We start from the raw sequence: 15,887 nt of genomic DNA on the forward strand, positions 1-15,887 counted from the left end.
TATTACTCAGTCATTGTTTTTCATTTACAATAGATTACTTCTTCCTTCAGTTCACATTTATGCGTACGATTTTCTGTTACTAACCTAAGCTGATCATATAGTAATAAAGAAGGTACACTTCATATGTTATTTTATTCTAAATATGTTAATATTGGAAATTCATATGTCTTAATTGCTTTGAGATTTTCTCATTTAATGTCCCCTCTCTTTTGGTGATATATTCATGAGTTAATTGTTACAATTCTATTATAAATTTACTTACAATGTTAGGTGATTAGACCTCTTTATTGCCATTGCTTTTAATCAAAGAACCTCTTGTTGGAAGCATGTTTCCAAATTGTCTTTTTAATATTGCTAAAGCAACATTCAATAACCAATCACATAATAGAGCATTTACTTTGGACAATAATAGTAAAATTAGAAATTACTTGTTTTGGCTGGAATTGCTTACATTTTAGTCTAAGAGTAACACAATAACTGATGCATTAAATCTGTCCTGATTATCTCTTTCTATTGTGTTTCTCCTCTTATCCATGTTCTTTTTCCTCTTATCTTTTATTTTCCTACATTTTAAAGAGCGGTATATTTTACCCTTAACATAGAAATGAAGGATGGAGGAGCCAAGCTCGCGATCGTAATGGTCGCTTTGTAGCTCGGCTCCGTCAGCCTTCTGGCCTGACTCGTATATCCTGCTGCATATCCTGCTCCGAGACGACACACTCGAGAAGAAACAGACACGTAACATGTTTCTCTTACTCACCGTCTGACCTGGAGGCTCCTGCGTGCTGCGGTTCCGAAGTTGTGCCCCCCGGAGGTCCGGGGCCTCCGTGGTGTTGAGACCGGGGCCTCGCCTATTGGACCCAGCCTGGCGTAGTTGTAAACATCGGCCCCGGCCGAGAGAGTGAGCCACTGCCGAGAGGCCGTTGTGCGAACATCCCGGTGAACCTGATCCGGGCCTGCCTTGGCGGCCGTGCGGCTGGTACGGGGCGCGGTGCTCCGTGGACTGATCGTGTGAAGGGGTCCCCCCGCCGCTGCTCCGTCCATTGACCCTGGACCCTCGCGCCCGGGCTCTGTTTGTAAGACGCGCCAGCGAAAATACAGGCGGACCCCCGACTTTGGCGGCTCTCCTTTCTGCACCAAGGCTGCCATTGCTGGGACCCCCTTGGTACCTGAAGGGGTCCGCATCTGTGGGATTGCTCCGAGTGTCGCGGAGGGTGGTGACGAGGCTGAATTTACAAAATGGCGGCCGACGAACTAGGCCGCGGATATCCTCAAGACGGCGGACTTGGGTTGCTGGACTGCACGGGGGCCTGGACATGTGTGCGTGAGCCTACGATTGGCGACGTTCTTGACGCCTTGCGATCCCTGTTTGCGGCCTTGGCCCCCGGTGCCCCTGGGGAATCGATGCGGTCCGCCGCCATCTTAGATGGACGCTTCTTCATGGTCCCTTCTCGTCTCAGTGATGCCACTGCCTCGCCCCCCTCGGTCACGACGAGGGTTGCTGTCGCTGTCCGTCGACGGATCTGCAAGCCAATGGCTTTGGAACCTCCTGCCCTTCAATGTTTGGCGTTTGGGGACTTGGATATCGTGCTGGGGCCCGATCCTACCCGAGTGCCCGATGAACATAGTAGACTGCTGCCTATCTTTGCCTTGATGAGGTCGTGTCTCTGTACTGTAGGGAGACCCCCGCCTTTCCGAACGCCGAGACTGAACTCCTGTCTTTTACTGCCCTTGTTACCATTGTTGGGACACTTGAACTGCTTGACCGGACTTCTGTTCTCTTGCCTATTGATTGACCTCCCTGGCCTACGTTTTCATCGGAATACTTTTCATTCGTGTGCTTGCCCCACTCAGTGTTGCTCATTTTATGCTGTTATGTTGTGGGTGGTAATTGTAGTTAAGAAAGGCCTGGGGTGAGATACATGGCTCCCGGTGGATTGCTGGTGTACGGATCCGTGGCACAGTTGCTCATATTCATAGTGCGGTGGGTGACCCCCTTGTAAGTTTTATGATGCTCGAGATTGTGTCGTTTTAGTTTATACGTAATACGATTGTATGGTTGGGCGGAGGGCTGAGGCCGAACGTATTGTCTCTGCTCCTTCACTCCTCCCTCCTAGTTCTTTCTGTCTTCATGTTCTCTTTTTGTCTCTTTATTCCTCTTCTCTCTCTTGTCTCTACTACATTTCGGGTTCTGGTTTAGGGCGACAGGCACGCTGTTTGGGGGGTTGGCCGTAGCCTTCTGCAGGGGTGCTGGGTGGGATGGGTGGGTTGGGTCTTATTTGCTGTTTTATTTTTCTTAGTTCTATGGCCCTTTTGTGTCTCTTTATAGGAGCGCCGCGTCTGTCCTTGCCTCCCGTGGTATGATTGGGGTGGGGTCTGTGTAGTCGCTGCTCTCCTTTTTGTAGCTATGCTGCTTTCAATTGCGACTCCCATGCCCTCCTCGTTGCTAGTATTCCTGCTCTTTTCCGTGTTCCTTGCTACGGGGCACTTGCGTCGGCGCGGCACTCTTCTCTTTCAGTCTGTATTTTTCTTTTCCCCTTTTCCTCCCTCTCCCCTCCTCTTTTTTTTCTTTCCCAAAGGTTAGTATGACGGGTTAGTTTTAGTGCTGTCGATATTCCGGTCCCTTTGTTCTGTTTCCAATGTACTGCTGGGTGGTGGGTGTGCATAAGTTGAGTATAGTCTAATATTGCTTTGTGTTCACCGCACCTGTTTTCATATCGCTGTATACTGTAATGACACTCCTCCGCATTGCTGCCCTTTAGCTTTCTTGTTGCCAATGGTTTGTTTTGGAAACCCGGATTCATCTATGTTGTTACCGAGCCTGTTATACTCCTTATCGTAATATTATAAAATTAACCTTCTTTGTTCCTGTTTACTGGCCGTTCAGATCCTCCTCCCCCCCCCCTTTTTTAGGCTGTATTGATTGCGCTCCATTACGATTGATTCTGTAACCTTCCTTCTTGATTTCTTGACTGCTCTATCGTGAAGTGGCCGGCCGGTCTGGTTGTAGGCCAGATTTGTATATCCTTTCTGTACAAATAAAGGTTTATAAAAAAAAAAAAAAAAAAAAAAAAAACATAGAAATGAAGTTCTTATGATAGATTTGTGATTTATTCCTTGTACTTTTATTTTTTATTGCCTCAAAAAATATTTTTTAAAACCACTGAATAAAATTACAGTTGAAAGAGAGTGGGAGCCTCTGACTTGTTAACTTACAAAAACCGCATCCTACTAATGTAAAAAAAAAATGGAAGGTTTCCCAGCTAGAACATGTTATTGGGAGCACATCCATAATGCCTAGTATCGGTTTTATAGATTTTTTCTGTGTGAACTAGGTGCTAGACAGTTTTGAAGCATCTAGTACCCATATTTCCCAAATCTGACTCCATATACCACTGACATTATGTTTCCAAGTAAGACAAAATGTTAACAAAAATGTGTGTATACCATAGCACTACTTCTGCAATGCTCTATGTTAAAAAATGTACTGTTAAGGTGGTAATACTTTTTTTCTGGGATAATAATAAATCAAGACCCCGCATCCATTATTAGGCTTTGCAACTTTGCTTAATGGACAATGACCTATGATGTTTGACCCTGTTGCAGGGATTCTGCTCGGGAACAGAAATATTCTTGGGATCATAGAACATCTGCAAGTAGGGACTGAATCACCATACCACCTCAGCATCTATGAGCCCGAGTTTGACTAGCTATAGTAGCTCCTAACCTTACCAGAGAGACAAGTGAGTTGACACACCAGAACACAACACTATCGACCCTCTCAGGGATCGCAGTAACAGAACACATTTTTTCACTCTCTCACTCGAACTTGACCACATTAAGATAAACCAGAGACACAATTGAAGTTTATAACTTTTATTTAAACTATTGTGCTGTAAGATGCAGTATTTTGTGCCACAATAAGATGACAAATTCACATCGAAAATATTGATAGCATGGTTAGCAAACCATATACAATGAAAAGCCCTTTCATTTTAAAAGACAGTTTAGCCTAATCCCCCTCTCTTCCTAATGAAGAAAAATTATTATATATCAAAGATCTCTGGGATTATTTGCGGACCCTATTACTTATCATACATATGTGGATGTTCCAGATGCAGCAAATCTTGTCTCAAGACCTTTGTTCTCAGGGAGTGTTTTTAGAAATCCTGTCCTCAGTTATCTGAAAAGACATTTTTTCTCACAAACAGCAGCTGCATTCTCCTATTATGTCTAGAAGCTAGTGCCTGACCAGAGAACATAAAGGGCATTGTTGTTTGACCTTGTATGTCATGTTCAGACTAAATCCCAGGAAAAGAATAGAACACAAAAACATATGCAGTTTGAGTGTGAAATTGCAATGTGGCACAAAGTCGAGCGTGTTTATATAGCAACAGGTGCAAAGAAATGTGGTCTACAGTGTGCAAACCTAGGCTAGCACAGGCAAAACGACAATGGAATGGGCATGCAGGAATGCACAACAACCCTTCTTCCTTGTAGAGTAACATGACAAGAATGTTATGATGTGTTCCGGTTATATTTTTAATGTATGATGTTTCATTTATGCTTATATTGAAGATATAAATATGTGTCAAGCAAGAATAGAAACTTTTCTCATTTTTATATTTGGTGAAAATGTGTAGTATAAAGGAACTATTCTGAACCAAGAGGCACTTTAATAGACAGATGCCCTCTATTTCCATGGACTTTGTTGTCTGACAACACGAGGGATGCACTGGTTTCAGTCTAGCTGGAGTTATGTAATACAGGGATCTGTGCACAGTTCTACAAATTGGTAGCATATGCAATGAAGCTATTAGCCGTTTCATAAAATATTATAGTTATAATATTTGCCTGTTCTGATGGACAAACTATTATCATAATTGTTTTTCACCTTTAGTACTCTAGGCTAGTGTATAATAAACAGTTGTAAGTACACCACTGTTGTATTACTACATTGGCTTTTAAGGACCAAGCTGCGAAGCCACTTAAACAACACGTTGCAGGGGGCTCTGATCGGTCTACAACATTCTCTGTACTGACCAATTCCATGACATAGTCCACAAATGGTTCAACAGAACTCATCAGTTTTTCCGATCTGAGGATCCACAAGCTGTCTATAATGGTCAGATTGTTAAGGAAAATCTCCCCGAGGGAAGACTATGTATATGTATTCATTCGACATGGTGAGACTCATATGGAGAGTTTACTGGAGTCCACAGACCAAGATGCAGGATTTATTGAACAATATACATAATAACGGCTGATATCCCGGAAATACAATTTGCCCACCAGATTAGGAGAGGGGCCTCTTCCTGTATGGGTTTTAGACAAATTCTGTGCTCACTGAAAAGTTTATATTGCATTTTATAGGACACCATGGCTTTGATCACCTGATATCTAAAGTAATAGAACAAACAGAGGAATTGAAAGACATTCATGTGTCCTAGCTGTGATTTTATCCAATCAGCAATTTAGCTACATTTTATGGAACATATGCTTGCTGGAGCTGTTGCTTTAACTTCATTGCAACATATGTCTATATATTATTTATAAACTCAACCACAATACTTACAATCTGGTTCAAATAGATGCCATGTGTCTTCTTTTACAAGGTTTGCATCAGTTAACACCGCAAGGTGACATTTCTGTGAACAAAAAGGATCAGTAATTGATTTTGCAACGTGTGTACTAAGGTTGTAGGTGCCAATAGATTACAAATCATTTGGGTCACAATTAGAGACTTGTGTGGAAGAGTGCACATATATCTTCCGAGCTAAATATCCAGCATTTTTACTAGCTAAGTCTCCAGTTAGAAGACTGAGGTGATAAAAAAATCTTATACAATGTATTGAAATCTATTTATAACATAAAATAGCTATGACAGTGTTTTGTTTTGGCTGAAATAATTAACATTAATTTACTGACCTGAGCAATAATTTATTAGCTATGTACTAATTACTATATTAATTACACCAAACCTTTTAAATATATACAAAATCAAAAGAAAAAACACAAACACAAGCACTTGAACCTGCCAGACATTCGGATGGACGCTGCACTGCCTGAGTAGCCTCTCACCACTTCCAAGCCCCACAGGCCCCTCACAAATCACTACAACATTAGGCAGTATGAAGGGTGGCCAAGATGCGGCTAAGGTGAGAGCAGCGCACAGAGTGTTGAAGTCCTGCTGGCCACGCTGATTGACATTGATAGGGCCGAGTATTCTACACTATGCTGACAAGTCCAGGGGCCCCCATGGAGCGAAAAATGCAGCGCTATTGCTCGAGAGGGTGAGCATATTGTGGAGTGGCCGAGCCAAATAGCCAAAACTGAATTTGTTTTGCGGGGCTGTATCAGTGTCACCATAGAGGAGGATGGAGTGAGATTGATGCCAGCAGCAGTTGTGTGCCTCCCACCGCCAGTGGTTTGGTGGCCCCTTTTGGAAGGGTCCAGGATTTAATAAGTGCATCAAGTGCCCCAAGAGACATTAAGTAGACATTAAATAGGCAAATTGAGATGCACTTGATGTCTTTGGGGGCATTAGAAGTGAGTTAAGGGTGAATCTATGAGGTCATCATCTAGCCTGGCCTTACCGCATAGAGGTTTAGAGTCAGTTATGCCAGCTTAAGGGGCCTAAAATTAGATGTATGCAAAATGGGAAGCAGCAGGTGGCTATCTCCAAGTCTGTCTCAAGTGTTTTTAATAATACGCCACCACTTAAGGGGGAGATCGCAGCTCCCCCACTAGCCGCTCCTACCACAGTTATCCGTGGAACTGGCCTTGAAGTTGCCACAGCACTAAGGAAAAGATAAATCAAGTATTGCCTTCAAAATAGTGGAAGGCAGCAGGACTGCGTCTAATGTGCTCATAGTTGAAGCTGTTGATAAAGGTGTCGGGCGGGGGAGAGACTGGTAGCAACCTCGCCGCACAGGCAACTGATTGTTCTGACAGACTGCCAGGTTTCATGGAACAACACCTTGTGTAGTCTAGGATTGACCAAAGCAATGATGCAGCAGACAATAATGACTATTCTCCATTAATACTTGGGGGCCAAAAGAATCAGGCATCAAGGTTGATCAGGTCAGTCTCAATGCCTGAGGTTGGTGAGGAGACTATTAATAATTTGGAAGATACTACTTATTGCCAGGCCGGAACCTCAGAGAGTGTTAATGTTACTTTGAAACACGAGAGGGGGGCAGATCCATGTGTATGCCAAGCAATGGTGTTTGGGGGAAGGCTGTGTTCAGGACAAAGACAGTACTACTGACTGTATGACCTTTACTTTGGGAGACTCTAGCTTAATAAACAAACAATGAGAGAAGCCTGCCCTGCACAATATATTTAACTACTGTTCACAGTTGGATACCTCTAGTTCCATGTTGCTGTTGTTCAAAGAGTTTCTGGGAGAGATTAAAAGACTTAGGCAACAGCAAGTTGATTTTGAAAATGAGATAAAGCAGTGCCTGGGAAAGACAGCGGGTCCAATGAATCAGATTGCGGATCGCTGTGAGGAACTGGAGCAGCAGGTTTCAAGTTGTGCGGATACATTATAAACAGCCCCTACTTTGAATTTAAGACTGGCGAATGAGATCATATCTCTGTACGAAGCAGGAATATTTAGAGAACCCCTCAAGGTGATCAAATTTGAGAATTTTAGGGTTGCCCAAAGGGAAAGAAAATACTATGGGCATAGGTACGTTTGTAGATTCAGTGATATAATCTTTTGACCTTCCTGAATCTTCACAAATTTGATCACAATGTGGGCCCTCAGGTTTCCTTCTCAGATTCCATGTAAGGATTATTACCCTTATATGATTTTGGTCAACTTCTCTGATTACAGGGTTTAAGAGAATGTGCAGGACAAGGCAATTAAGAGAAAGACTTTTTCGTAGGCCAAATTAATTAATTTTTAAAATATATTCCATATTGATACAGCACAGAGATAGAGATAGAGAGATTAAGAACATGTTTGCATAACTTCAGTCCGCTGGCATGCAGGCATCCTTGATACAAATGGCCAAGCTTAAAATGTTGTTTAAAGGACACTTTCATTTATTTTCTCAGATAGTAGAAGCACAATCATTCATAGCAGACATAAAATGGGAGGTTGAGGATTGCTATATGGAACTGATTTTGTGTAACTGTTGAGCCTCCATTTAAGCTACCCAGATTAGCTGGATGGGGAGGGTGAAGGCAAGGGGGCTGATTAGGTCTCGGAGAAAACAACACCATATCATGGAGTTGGTCCCCTACAGGCTTTGGGGGTGTGCTTGTGCTGAAGGAAGGGAGGAGCTCCCGCTACAGCCAAGAAGCGAGCAGGGTAAAATGGGTGCAAACTATGTTGATGTTGGGTTGCAGAGAAAAAAGTAGGTTCAGTGGCAAGGGTTCATTATAAATACATTGTACATGGTTTATTTGAGGATTTCTGAGGTTTGGCTAGGAGCAGTCAAGACAGGTATGGAAAGACAGCAACTACAGTTTCTTATACTGGTATATGCAATGAACTTTACTAAGGAATATGTTATGAACTATGATAAACTTGTATTTTGGATGAGTTTTTTAGGTGGAATGTATACATTTAACGTATTTTATGAAGCTGCTGCAGAGACTTATAACTTTTCACTTTGAAATTTGCACTTTTGGATACGCTACAGGCCAGTCCTGTAGCTTTAAGTATTTGTGATTCCTGTTGATATAATGGATGGGAGCATATGTGTAACGAGCTGAATCATGTTTTTGTATTTTGATCGAAGGGTGGTAGTTTGTGGACACAGACTTAACTGGCTGTTGTTGCATGGATGTGTTTTTTGGGGGTTTTTAGAAAGAAGTAATGGTGAAGGTGTTTTTCTTTAATGTTAATGTTAATGTAAAAATACAAGCAGTTGAAACTTGGATAAAAAGTCATAGCCCTACAGTGCTTTTATTGCAGGTAAGTCATATACCTGCAATAAGAAAGCTAAAGTGCAAATTCACAGATGGCAGTCAGATACGGAAGGGCTGTGGTGTTGGGTGGCCTGCACAATCGACTTGTTGTGGGTAACATTAGTTAATTTGTATGCTCCAGTTGAGGATGACCCTGCCCCATTCATTAAACTGTTCTGATCATTAGCAGCAGTTGATGGACCGCTGATTGTTGGAGGTGATTTCACCTTCCTCCAACAATCAGACCTTGACACTTCTTCTGTAAAAAGATACAGCCAAACCCTAAAATTGCAAAAATTCTTGGGGAATATCAGAGAATTTTTGGGCTGATTGATCTCTGGAGTACAGTTAATACTTTGACAATATACATTTCAAAAGATGTACAAAGTAAGACAGTTATGCGTGAGGTTTCTGGCCTGGCAAGCGTGCAAACGGTCTATGTACAATAAAATTGATGCTGTGAAGTGTCCCAAAACAGGGAGACATTGAACATCAGATGAAGAGATTAATGCAACTTTTTTAGAAAATGTTAGCAATATTTATAATATCTCTCTCAATGTAAATTTATCTGAATTAAAATGCTTCCTGGACTTCCTTCTAATGGCAGTTCTTTCAGAGAAAGATAGACAATTTATGGATAGCCCCTTTTCTTTGGGCGAGTTGGAAAAGGCAATAAATAGTCTGCCCTGGTGAAAAGTTTTTGGCCCCGAGGATTGCCTGCCTAAATGTATAGGACCTTTTCAGGAGTATGAAACACATTTATTGGAAGTTGCCAATTTTATTCTTAAAGGGAATTCACCTACACATCCTTTAGGTTAGGGAGTGCAGTCAGCTCTCTCAGAAAGGGCAAGGACCCTGTTGAAACAAATTCCTATTGTCTGATCATGATTTTAAATTCGGACAATATAATTATAATGAAGCTGATAGCAAATAGAATTAACAAACTGGCCATCCATCGTGATCACAATGGCGTCATTGCCAGTTGGCAGTTGAGCACTAACACTAATTATTTAATTGAGGTTTTGGATATTTTTGCAATTATCCAGTTCCCTGTGGCAATCATTTTGTTAGGCGCAGGTAAGGCTCTTGATCTTGAAGTCTGGGAATCCCTTTTGGTATACTAAGAAAGCTTGGATTATCTTCCCAGACTGCAGGTTTTATAAAAGGATGTTTTCAAACGTGGAAGCTAGGTTAATTTTAAACTTTACTGAAATAGGTACTGTTAGGGTTCAGCATGAAATAAGGCAAGGCTGTCCACTTTCACCAGTTCTTTATGCCTTTTTATTGAGCCTCTGGCCTTAGCAATTTAGAGCGACAGAATAATACGAGAGCTTATACCTTCAATGGCAAAAATGAAGGTATACACTGATGATGTCATGCTTTTATTGGGCCCTAAGCAAGATGTGCAGGAACGAGTGCTTGATATTCTTTCAGTTTTCCAAACACTGGGAGGATATAAGATGCATAAACCAAAACCCAATGCCATTTTGAGTATTTGTACAGCTGAGGAGCCCTGGTCAGAGCTTAGAGGTTGTGTGCAGTCTCGGCCTAAGCATTACTTCAGGGTATATTTTACGAATTATGTAATTTGAATTATAGACCGCTTTTAATCAAAGGCAAAGGTTTATTAACCAGATGGGTGCCGCTTCCTCTCCAACGCTTAGTGTGGGTTGCTTTAAAAAAAAGGCAGTTCTAGCATTATTTAATTTTTTATTGTAGCTGCCCCATCAGTTGTAAATTGTTTGCAAATGTAAATTCGTTGATCTTTTCTTTCCTGTGTAATAAAGCCAACCCAAGAATAGGACTGATCACTTTATATAGGATTACAGGCCTTTGGAATTATTTACTCTCCAGCGCAAAAGTGGATATGTATGATCAGATTTCGATGTAATAGATCAGGTGACAGAACGTGGTAATACTGAAAGATGTTGGTTAATTAATTATTTTAATTTTTCTGCCTTAAGGGGCTAACTTTTGTAAAATTCAATTGTTTGCAAAAGGGTTGATCTATTGGACATCCCAGTTTTTAAATAAAATAAATCAGGATTGTCCAAACTAATATTTTAGGTATGACATGATAGATGGGGGGAGTGTGGGCTCACATAATATGGTACTGTGGTAAGTTGGGTAATTTGTGGTAGGGTATCTATAAATTGTTCGAAAATCAGCTGAAAATCCAAATACCACAACCCACGCTGGCACTAGTGGGCCATTTGTTAATGAGTAATTCCCCCCGCCACCTTTCATTGCCAGCAGTTGAAATAGTGCTAGGATTTAGGAGGAAGATTGTGCAGAGATGCAGCATAAAAAATTCCATGCATACCTGTTAAAGGTAGGTGTTAAAGTATAGAAGTCAAAACTACTGATTTTGCAAATTAATTTCTTATTTGCTTATCTACAGAGCTCCAATAAAATAGCAGAAAATACTATATTTAAGGAATGATTACTTTAATTGTTGTTTTAAAATAAGATTACTATTTGTTTTAGCACTTTTAAGATTACAGAAAATACTATACATAAAGAGCTTGAAAAACACGCTTAAATGTGCAAATATCTAGGACACGAGTTTGAGTTCTTCGATACTGCTCAAAAGTCTCATGTTGGTTCCACATTAACCAGGTTTATTATGTTTTGAATATAACAATATAATTTTAACAACGTATTTGGAGGATTAGAAGTACCATTTATTTGAAGAGAAACACTGATGTGTTAATGTTAATTATTTCGAGTCATAAGTTTCCCTGTTTAGGTCGAGCCTAGAGCAGCGCATGTGCTGTTTGCTCGCCTTTTAGTAAGGGGCTTTAGAAATCGCCCCAAGTTCACCACATGCTCATGCGTGTGGTTTTTGTTCATTACAGGCTAACAGGCTTTGCGTGCATCTTTCAAATAAAGACAGCACGCAATTGGGCTAAGGCATGTGCATGTCCCACCTTTGCTCCGCCCACGACCTTTTGGTGTCGGTTACCCGCACAGGCCACATCTATTTTCAATTATCGTGCCCAGACACGGGCACGATAATTGGAAACAGATCGCTTGCTGTGGTGCGCGTGCGCACCACTCGCGGGCTTGTGTCATTTTTTAGGTCTTGCCTACTCAGGTGGTATGGGTTGCATAGGAAATAGACCTTTAGCAATGGATTCTGGTTTTCAGTGAAAAACGTGCACGCATTGTATTGCTTTGAATGCAACACGTGCACGTTTGGCGATTCCCTTGCAGGAGCGAGCTTTAACATAGGGTTCCAGCTCGCTCCCGCAAGGGAAACAGCTGCTGGCACCTCCTCTCTCCCCTCCCCCTGCTGCCTCCTCCTCTCCCATCTCGTTTTTTTTTTTTTTACTTTCAGCGCGAGGCACGTGCTGGTTCTTATTTGGATTCATTTCACAGGGAAGCAACTAAATGAAAGAAGGAAAGAGGTTGTGAATCGTTTCTTAAAGTAACGGTTTTCAGTAAGTGAGGAGCGAGGCGCTCGCTGGTTTGAGTAAGAGGGAATTCTGCACACAAACTCAATCAATGTAATTTTGCAGTCACTTTCCATTATCATGTTGCAACAAATTATGCGAGTCTCACCCCCCTACAGTAGAATATAGACTGAGGTGCTTTAACCCGAGACCGGGAGTTCATATGCCAGGTATTATTATTATTATTATTATGCGTTCTTATATAGCGCTCGATTACCCGTAGGCATCTCGGCGCTTGCCTTGGGAACCCGTCCTGGCTTTTCCCTGTGAGATACCCATACTGGGCATCCCCAAGGTGAAAGCCAGGCATCCCGCCGCGGGGGGGCCGTAGTGGAGATTAAGCAAGCTATTGCCCAGAGTTGCAGTGTGTGAACCCGTGATTTGAGTAGGCACCGAAACGAGAATTATCGAGTCCGTGGATATTTGGGCTCAAGACCCTGCCGCGTCGGGAATTGAACCCTGGTCCCAGGTCTGACTCTGCTTCAGGGTCTACCTCCTCTAACCAGTGAGCCACACTTCTCCACTAGGTAGGCACACTTGTTCGTGCTCCCTAAATATCTATCAGTGTCTTGAACAAATATAAATAGGAAACAAAATACTGATTGTTCCTGGGGAAAATAAGCAAGAAAGGAAAGATCGAGGTGGTTTGCTGCATTTAGTAGGGGGCGTGCAGCACTGCAGCTGGCAGAGCCTTTAACAGTGGGCATTGCAGTGGTGGCAGTACCCGTAGTTACCAGCTACATGGAAATGATAGCAAAGAAACGTAGCCATTGCTCCATACAGCGTTCTATGGGGCAGAGAATGCGGGTGTGCTACGCTTTCCTGGGTAGGCGATCCATCAGGTTTTATTAAGAGGAAACAATAAACAGGAGACTCTTTCAGGCTCATTGCTAGCGAAGGGCAATGGGCCCAACCACGAATAGTGGGGTTTATGGTGCAGTAAGGGGAATCGTTACAAGGTTTGTTGGTAACGCAATGGTTAGAAGTGCAGCCATCCCAGACGACTCTGTGTCCACTGGTCCCATTGTCAGTCTTGGGCCTTTCTGTGTTCCTACAGTGGTGAATGTTCATGGGTGCACTGCAAGAACTTACTGAGGGCGTCAAATGAAAGTCTTGCATGAATGATCGGCGACATTCCCTTCATACTAAAAGCATGGTATCACGCTATAGGACGCTGCCCAAGCAACAGTATGGCTGAAAAACTAGCTTTTGGAAACAAGCAATGGCATAGCCAATAGGTCTCGCCTTTGGGACCTTATAAGTGTTTTCCCAGAGCTATTGGTGCAGATATGGACAGCTTGTCCCATAGATGACAACGTTCTAGGACTGGATGCCATGGAATGAGGGGCTACCCTGGCCCTTGCTGGCTGGGCCGTCTCCATCTCTACTGAGAGTGCGCCCGAGGTGTAAAGAGGAGACTTGTTCGCAAGCACCTGGCTCCTTGTTTGTGAGGGACCAATCTGAAGTCTCCCAAGTCCAATGAGAAAGGAAGACAAGAAAATGGCTGCCTTGTTATCTTCCATTGAGTCCCACACAAAACTTTCTATCAATAGAGGAAGCTCAACACGGATAACTTTGACTAAATATGGGTCATATCCTGTTCTCATTAGAATGTTATCAAATGGTAGCTGTATGCCCTCTAGCTCATCACAGAAGCTCCACCTAAGAAGAGGCGCCTGAAGCCTGCATTAAGGTGCATTTTACCAGTTGCAGATCCTTCCTGCTCGGTGTCAGGAATGTATCCCTAGGGTAAATTAGAGACCAGTTTTAATTCGGTCTCCAATCAAGAACCCACTGAGGTGCCGGGTTAAGAGACTGCGCGAGTCCCCTCTGGGAACTGCTGAGCAAACAAGAATTTCATTGTTTCTTGACGTGACGTCAATGTCCTTAGCACTAATGTATGTTCTTCTACGGCAGAGGCACGAGGCATCTAATTCGCAGGCGCACGTTTCTGTAAGGTCGACTATAGGAAACTCAATGAGTATGTGCTTTATTCACTATGCTTGCAGATATAATTAATGCTTCACATAATCTTTAATCAAAGAACCTAATCTTGGTGCTGAAGAACAGATGGTTATCGTTACCCACTTAATGGTACTCATTGCATCAGCCTGAGAAGGATGAGAGGCTGGGTGAGCCTGTCAGGATTCAAACCCATGAGCATAAGAACAAGCACAGTGTGGCGGTTTGAAGGAAGGTCTCGAAGACTGGACCTTGGTTTATATGGTTTTATTTTGATAAATGTTTTTTTCTTTCTCAGAGTGAGTCTCTCACGGGCCAAGATAGCAGGATCCGTAGTGGCTGCTGACTTCAGGGATTTTCTTGGGTTCTTTATGGTATGTGAAAATCCTCTACCAGCTGCTCTTCCTCGGTTGCTCCACCGTAGGACATGCGAAAAGAAAATACTTCTGTCAGGAGGTTTGTTTTTTTCTCAGTAACTCTCGAGGGAACCGGGTGGTGAGAGGACACCAGTGCACGGGTGTATATACAAGTTCCTATATACACAAGGTGATTGTGGGGATTGTGAGGAAAGGGTGAGGAGGGTAATTGAAAAGTAGGGAAGTGGGAGCAACAGAAACGGAGTATGTACACGGTAAGCCCCACAGGCAATAGCCTGTTCTATAGGTTACTTTCAACCCGTGTCTCCCCGCCTCCCCAACCAGCCCGACACCAGCTGTCGTATCTGGCTGAGCCACACTCCTCCGTGAGTGTGGCTGGGCGGCTCGTGGTGATGGTGGCCTTCAGGTACAGCAACCTCCGTGGCCGGCGCTTCTGATCTTCCGCCTCCCGTCTCCTGGGCTTGGTACGCTTCTTCTCCTCGGAATTCCACACGATCTCCACTGCAAACAAAACGCTCCTCCGTGTCGTCACACACGGATCTTCTCGCTTCCTTTCTTTTGACCAATGCGTGAATAGCTACGTCATCCGGGGGTGTGTTCTCATCCAGATAAGCCCAATTAAAGGAACCTTGAAAAGAGGGGGGTTATTCGAGTCAGCGACCCACCATTCGTCATGTGACGATATTCCTTCTCTCTGCCTGGTCTGTCTGGTCTTCCCGCTACACACAGATAAATTATTCCGCTGTATCACAAGACCCACACTGGAGGCTGTGATGAATAATGTTCAGACTACTAGACACAAATATATAGAACCACATAGGTTAAAAAACGAAGATGCATTTAAAAACATCTGATTTTCAAGGAAATACTTCACAACGCTGCCAGGCTTCGGGAAATGAACATGTAGACTAAAAGTAACTCTTTCAAAAGTAGATAACTTTTTTTAAAATTTATTTTTATTTTATTTTTTATTTTAGATAACTTTGGAGCAAGCTTTGGGGGGGGGGAACATGGCGGCCGGAGGCTAAACGGCTGCGGGCAAGCTCCTCCGATGTCTACTACGGAATCTGTGCCGTGCCTCTGCAATCGAATGTAGTAGGCTTTTTTCTTCCTAAGGATCAGCTAGATGGTGATATTTGAGTTCTGATTTCTGAGCTTAGTACTCTAA

At 42.8% G+C, this 15,887-nt stretch overlaps 1 protein-coding gene across 1 annotated transcript in view; it reads right to left on the reverse strand.

The window, feature by feature from the left end:
- Positions 1 to 15,887, reverse strand: part of LOC144762794 (CD109 antigen-like) — a 771,981-nt gene that overhangs the window by 360,195 nt on the left and 395,899 nt on the right. The window contains exon 17 of the mRNA XM_078648064.1: positions 5,576 to 5,648. Coding sequence (XP_078504190.1) covers positions 5,576 to 5,648 — 73 coding nt within the window. The remainder of the gene's footprint in view (positions 1 to 5,575; positions 5,649 to 15,887) is intronic.

Source organism: Lissotriton helveticus, chromosome 6 (genome assembly GCF_964261635.1).
Source record: "Lissotriton helveticus chromosome 6, aLisHel1.1, whole genome shotgun sequence".
NCBI classification, from domain to species: domain Eukaryota; kingdom Metazoa; phylum Chordata; class Amphibia; order Caudata; family Salamandridae; genus Lissotriton; species Lissotriton helveticus.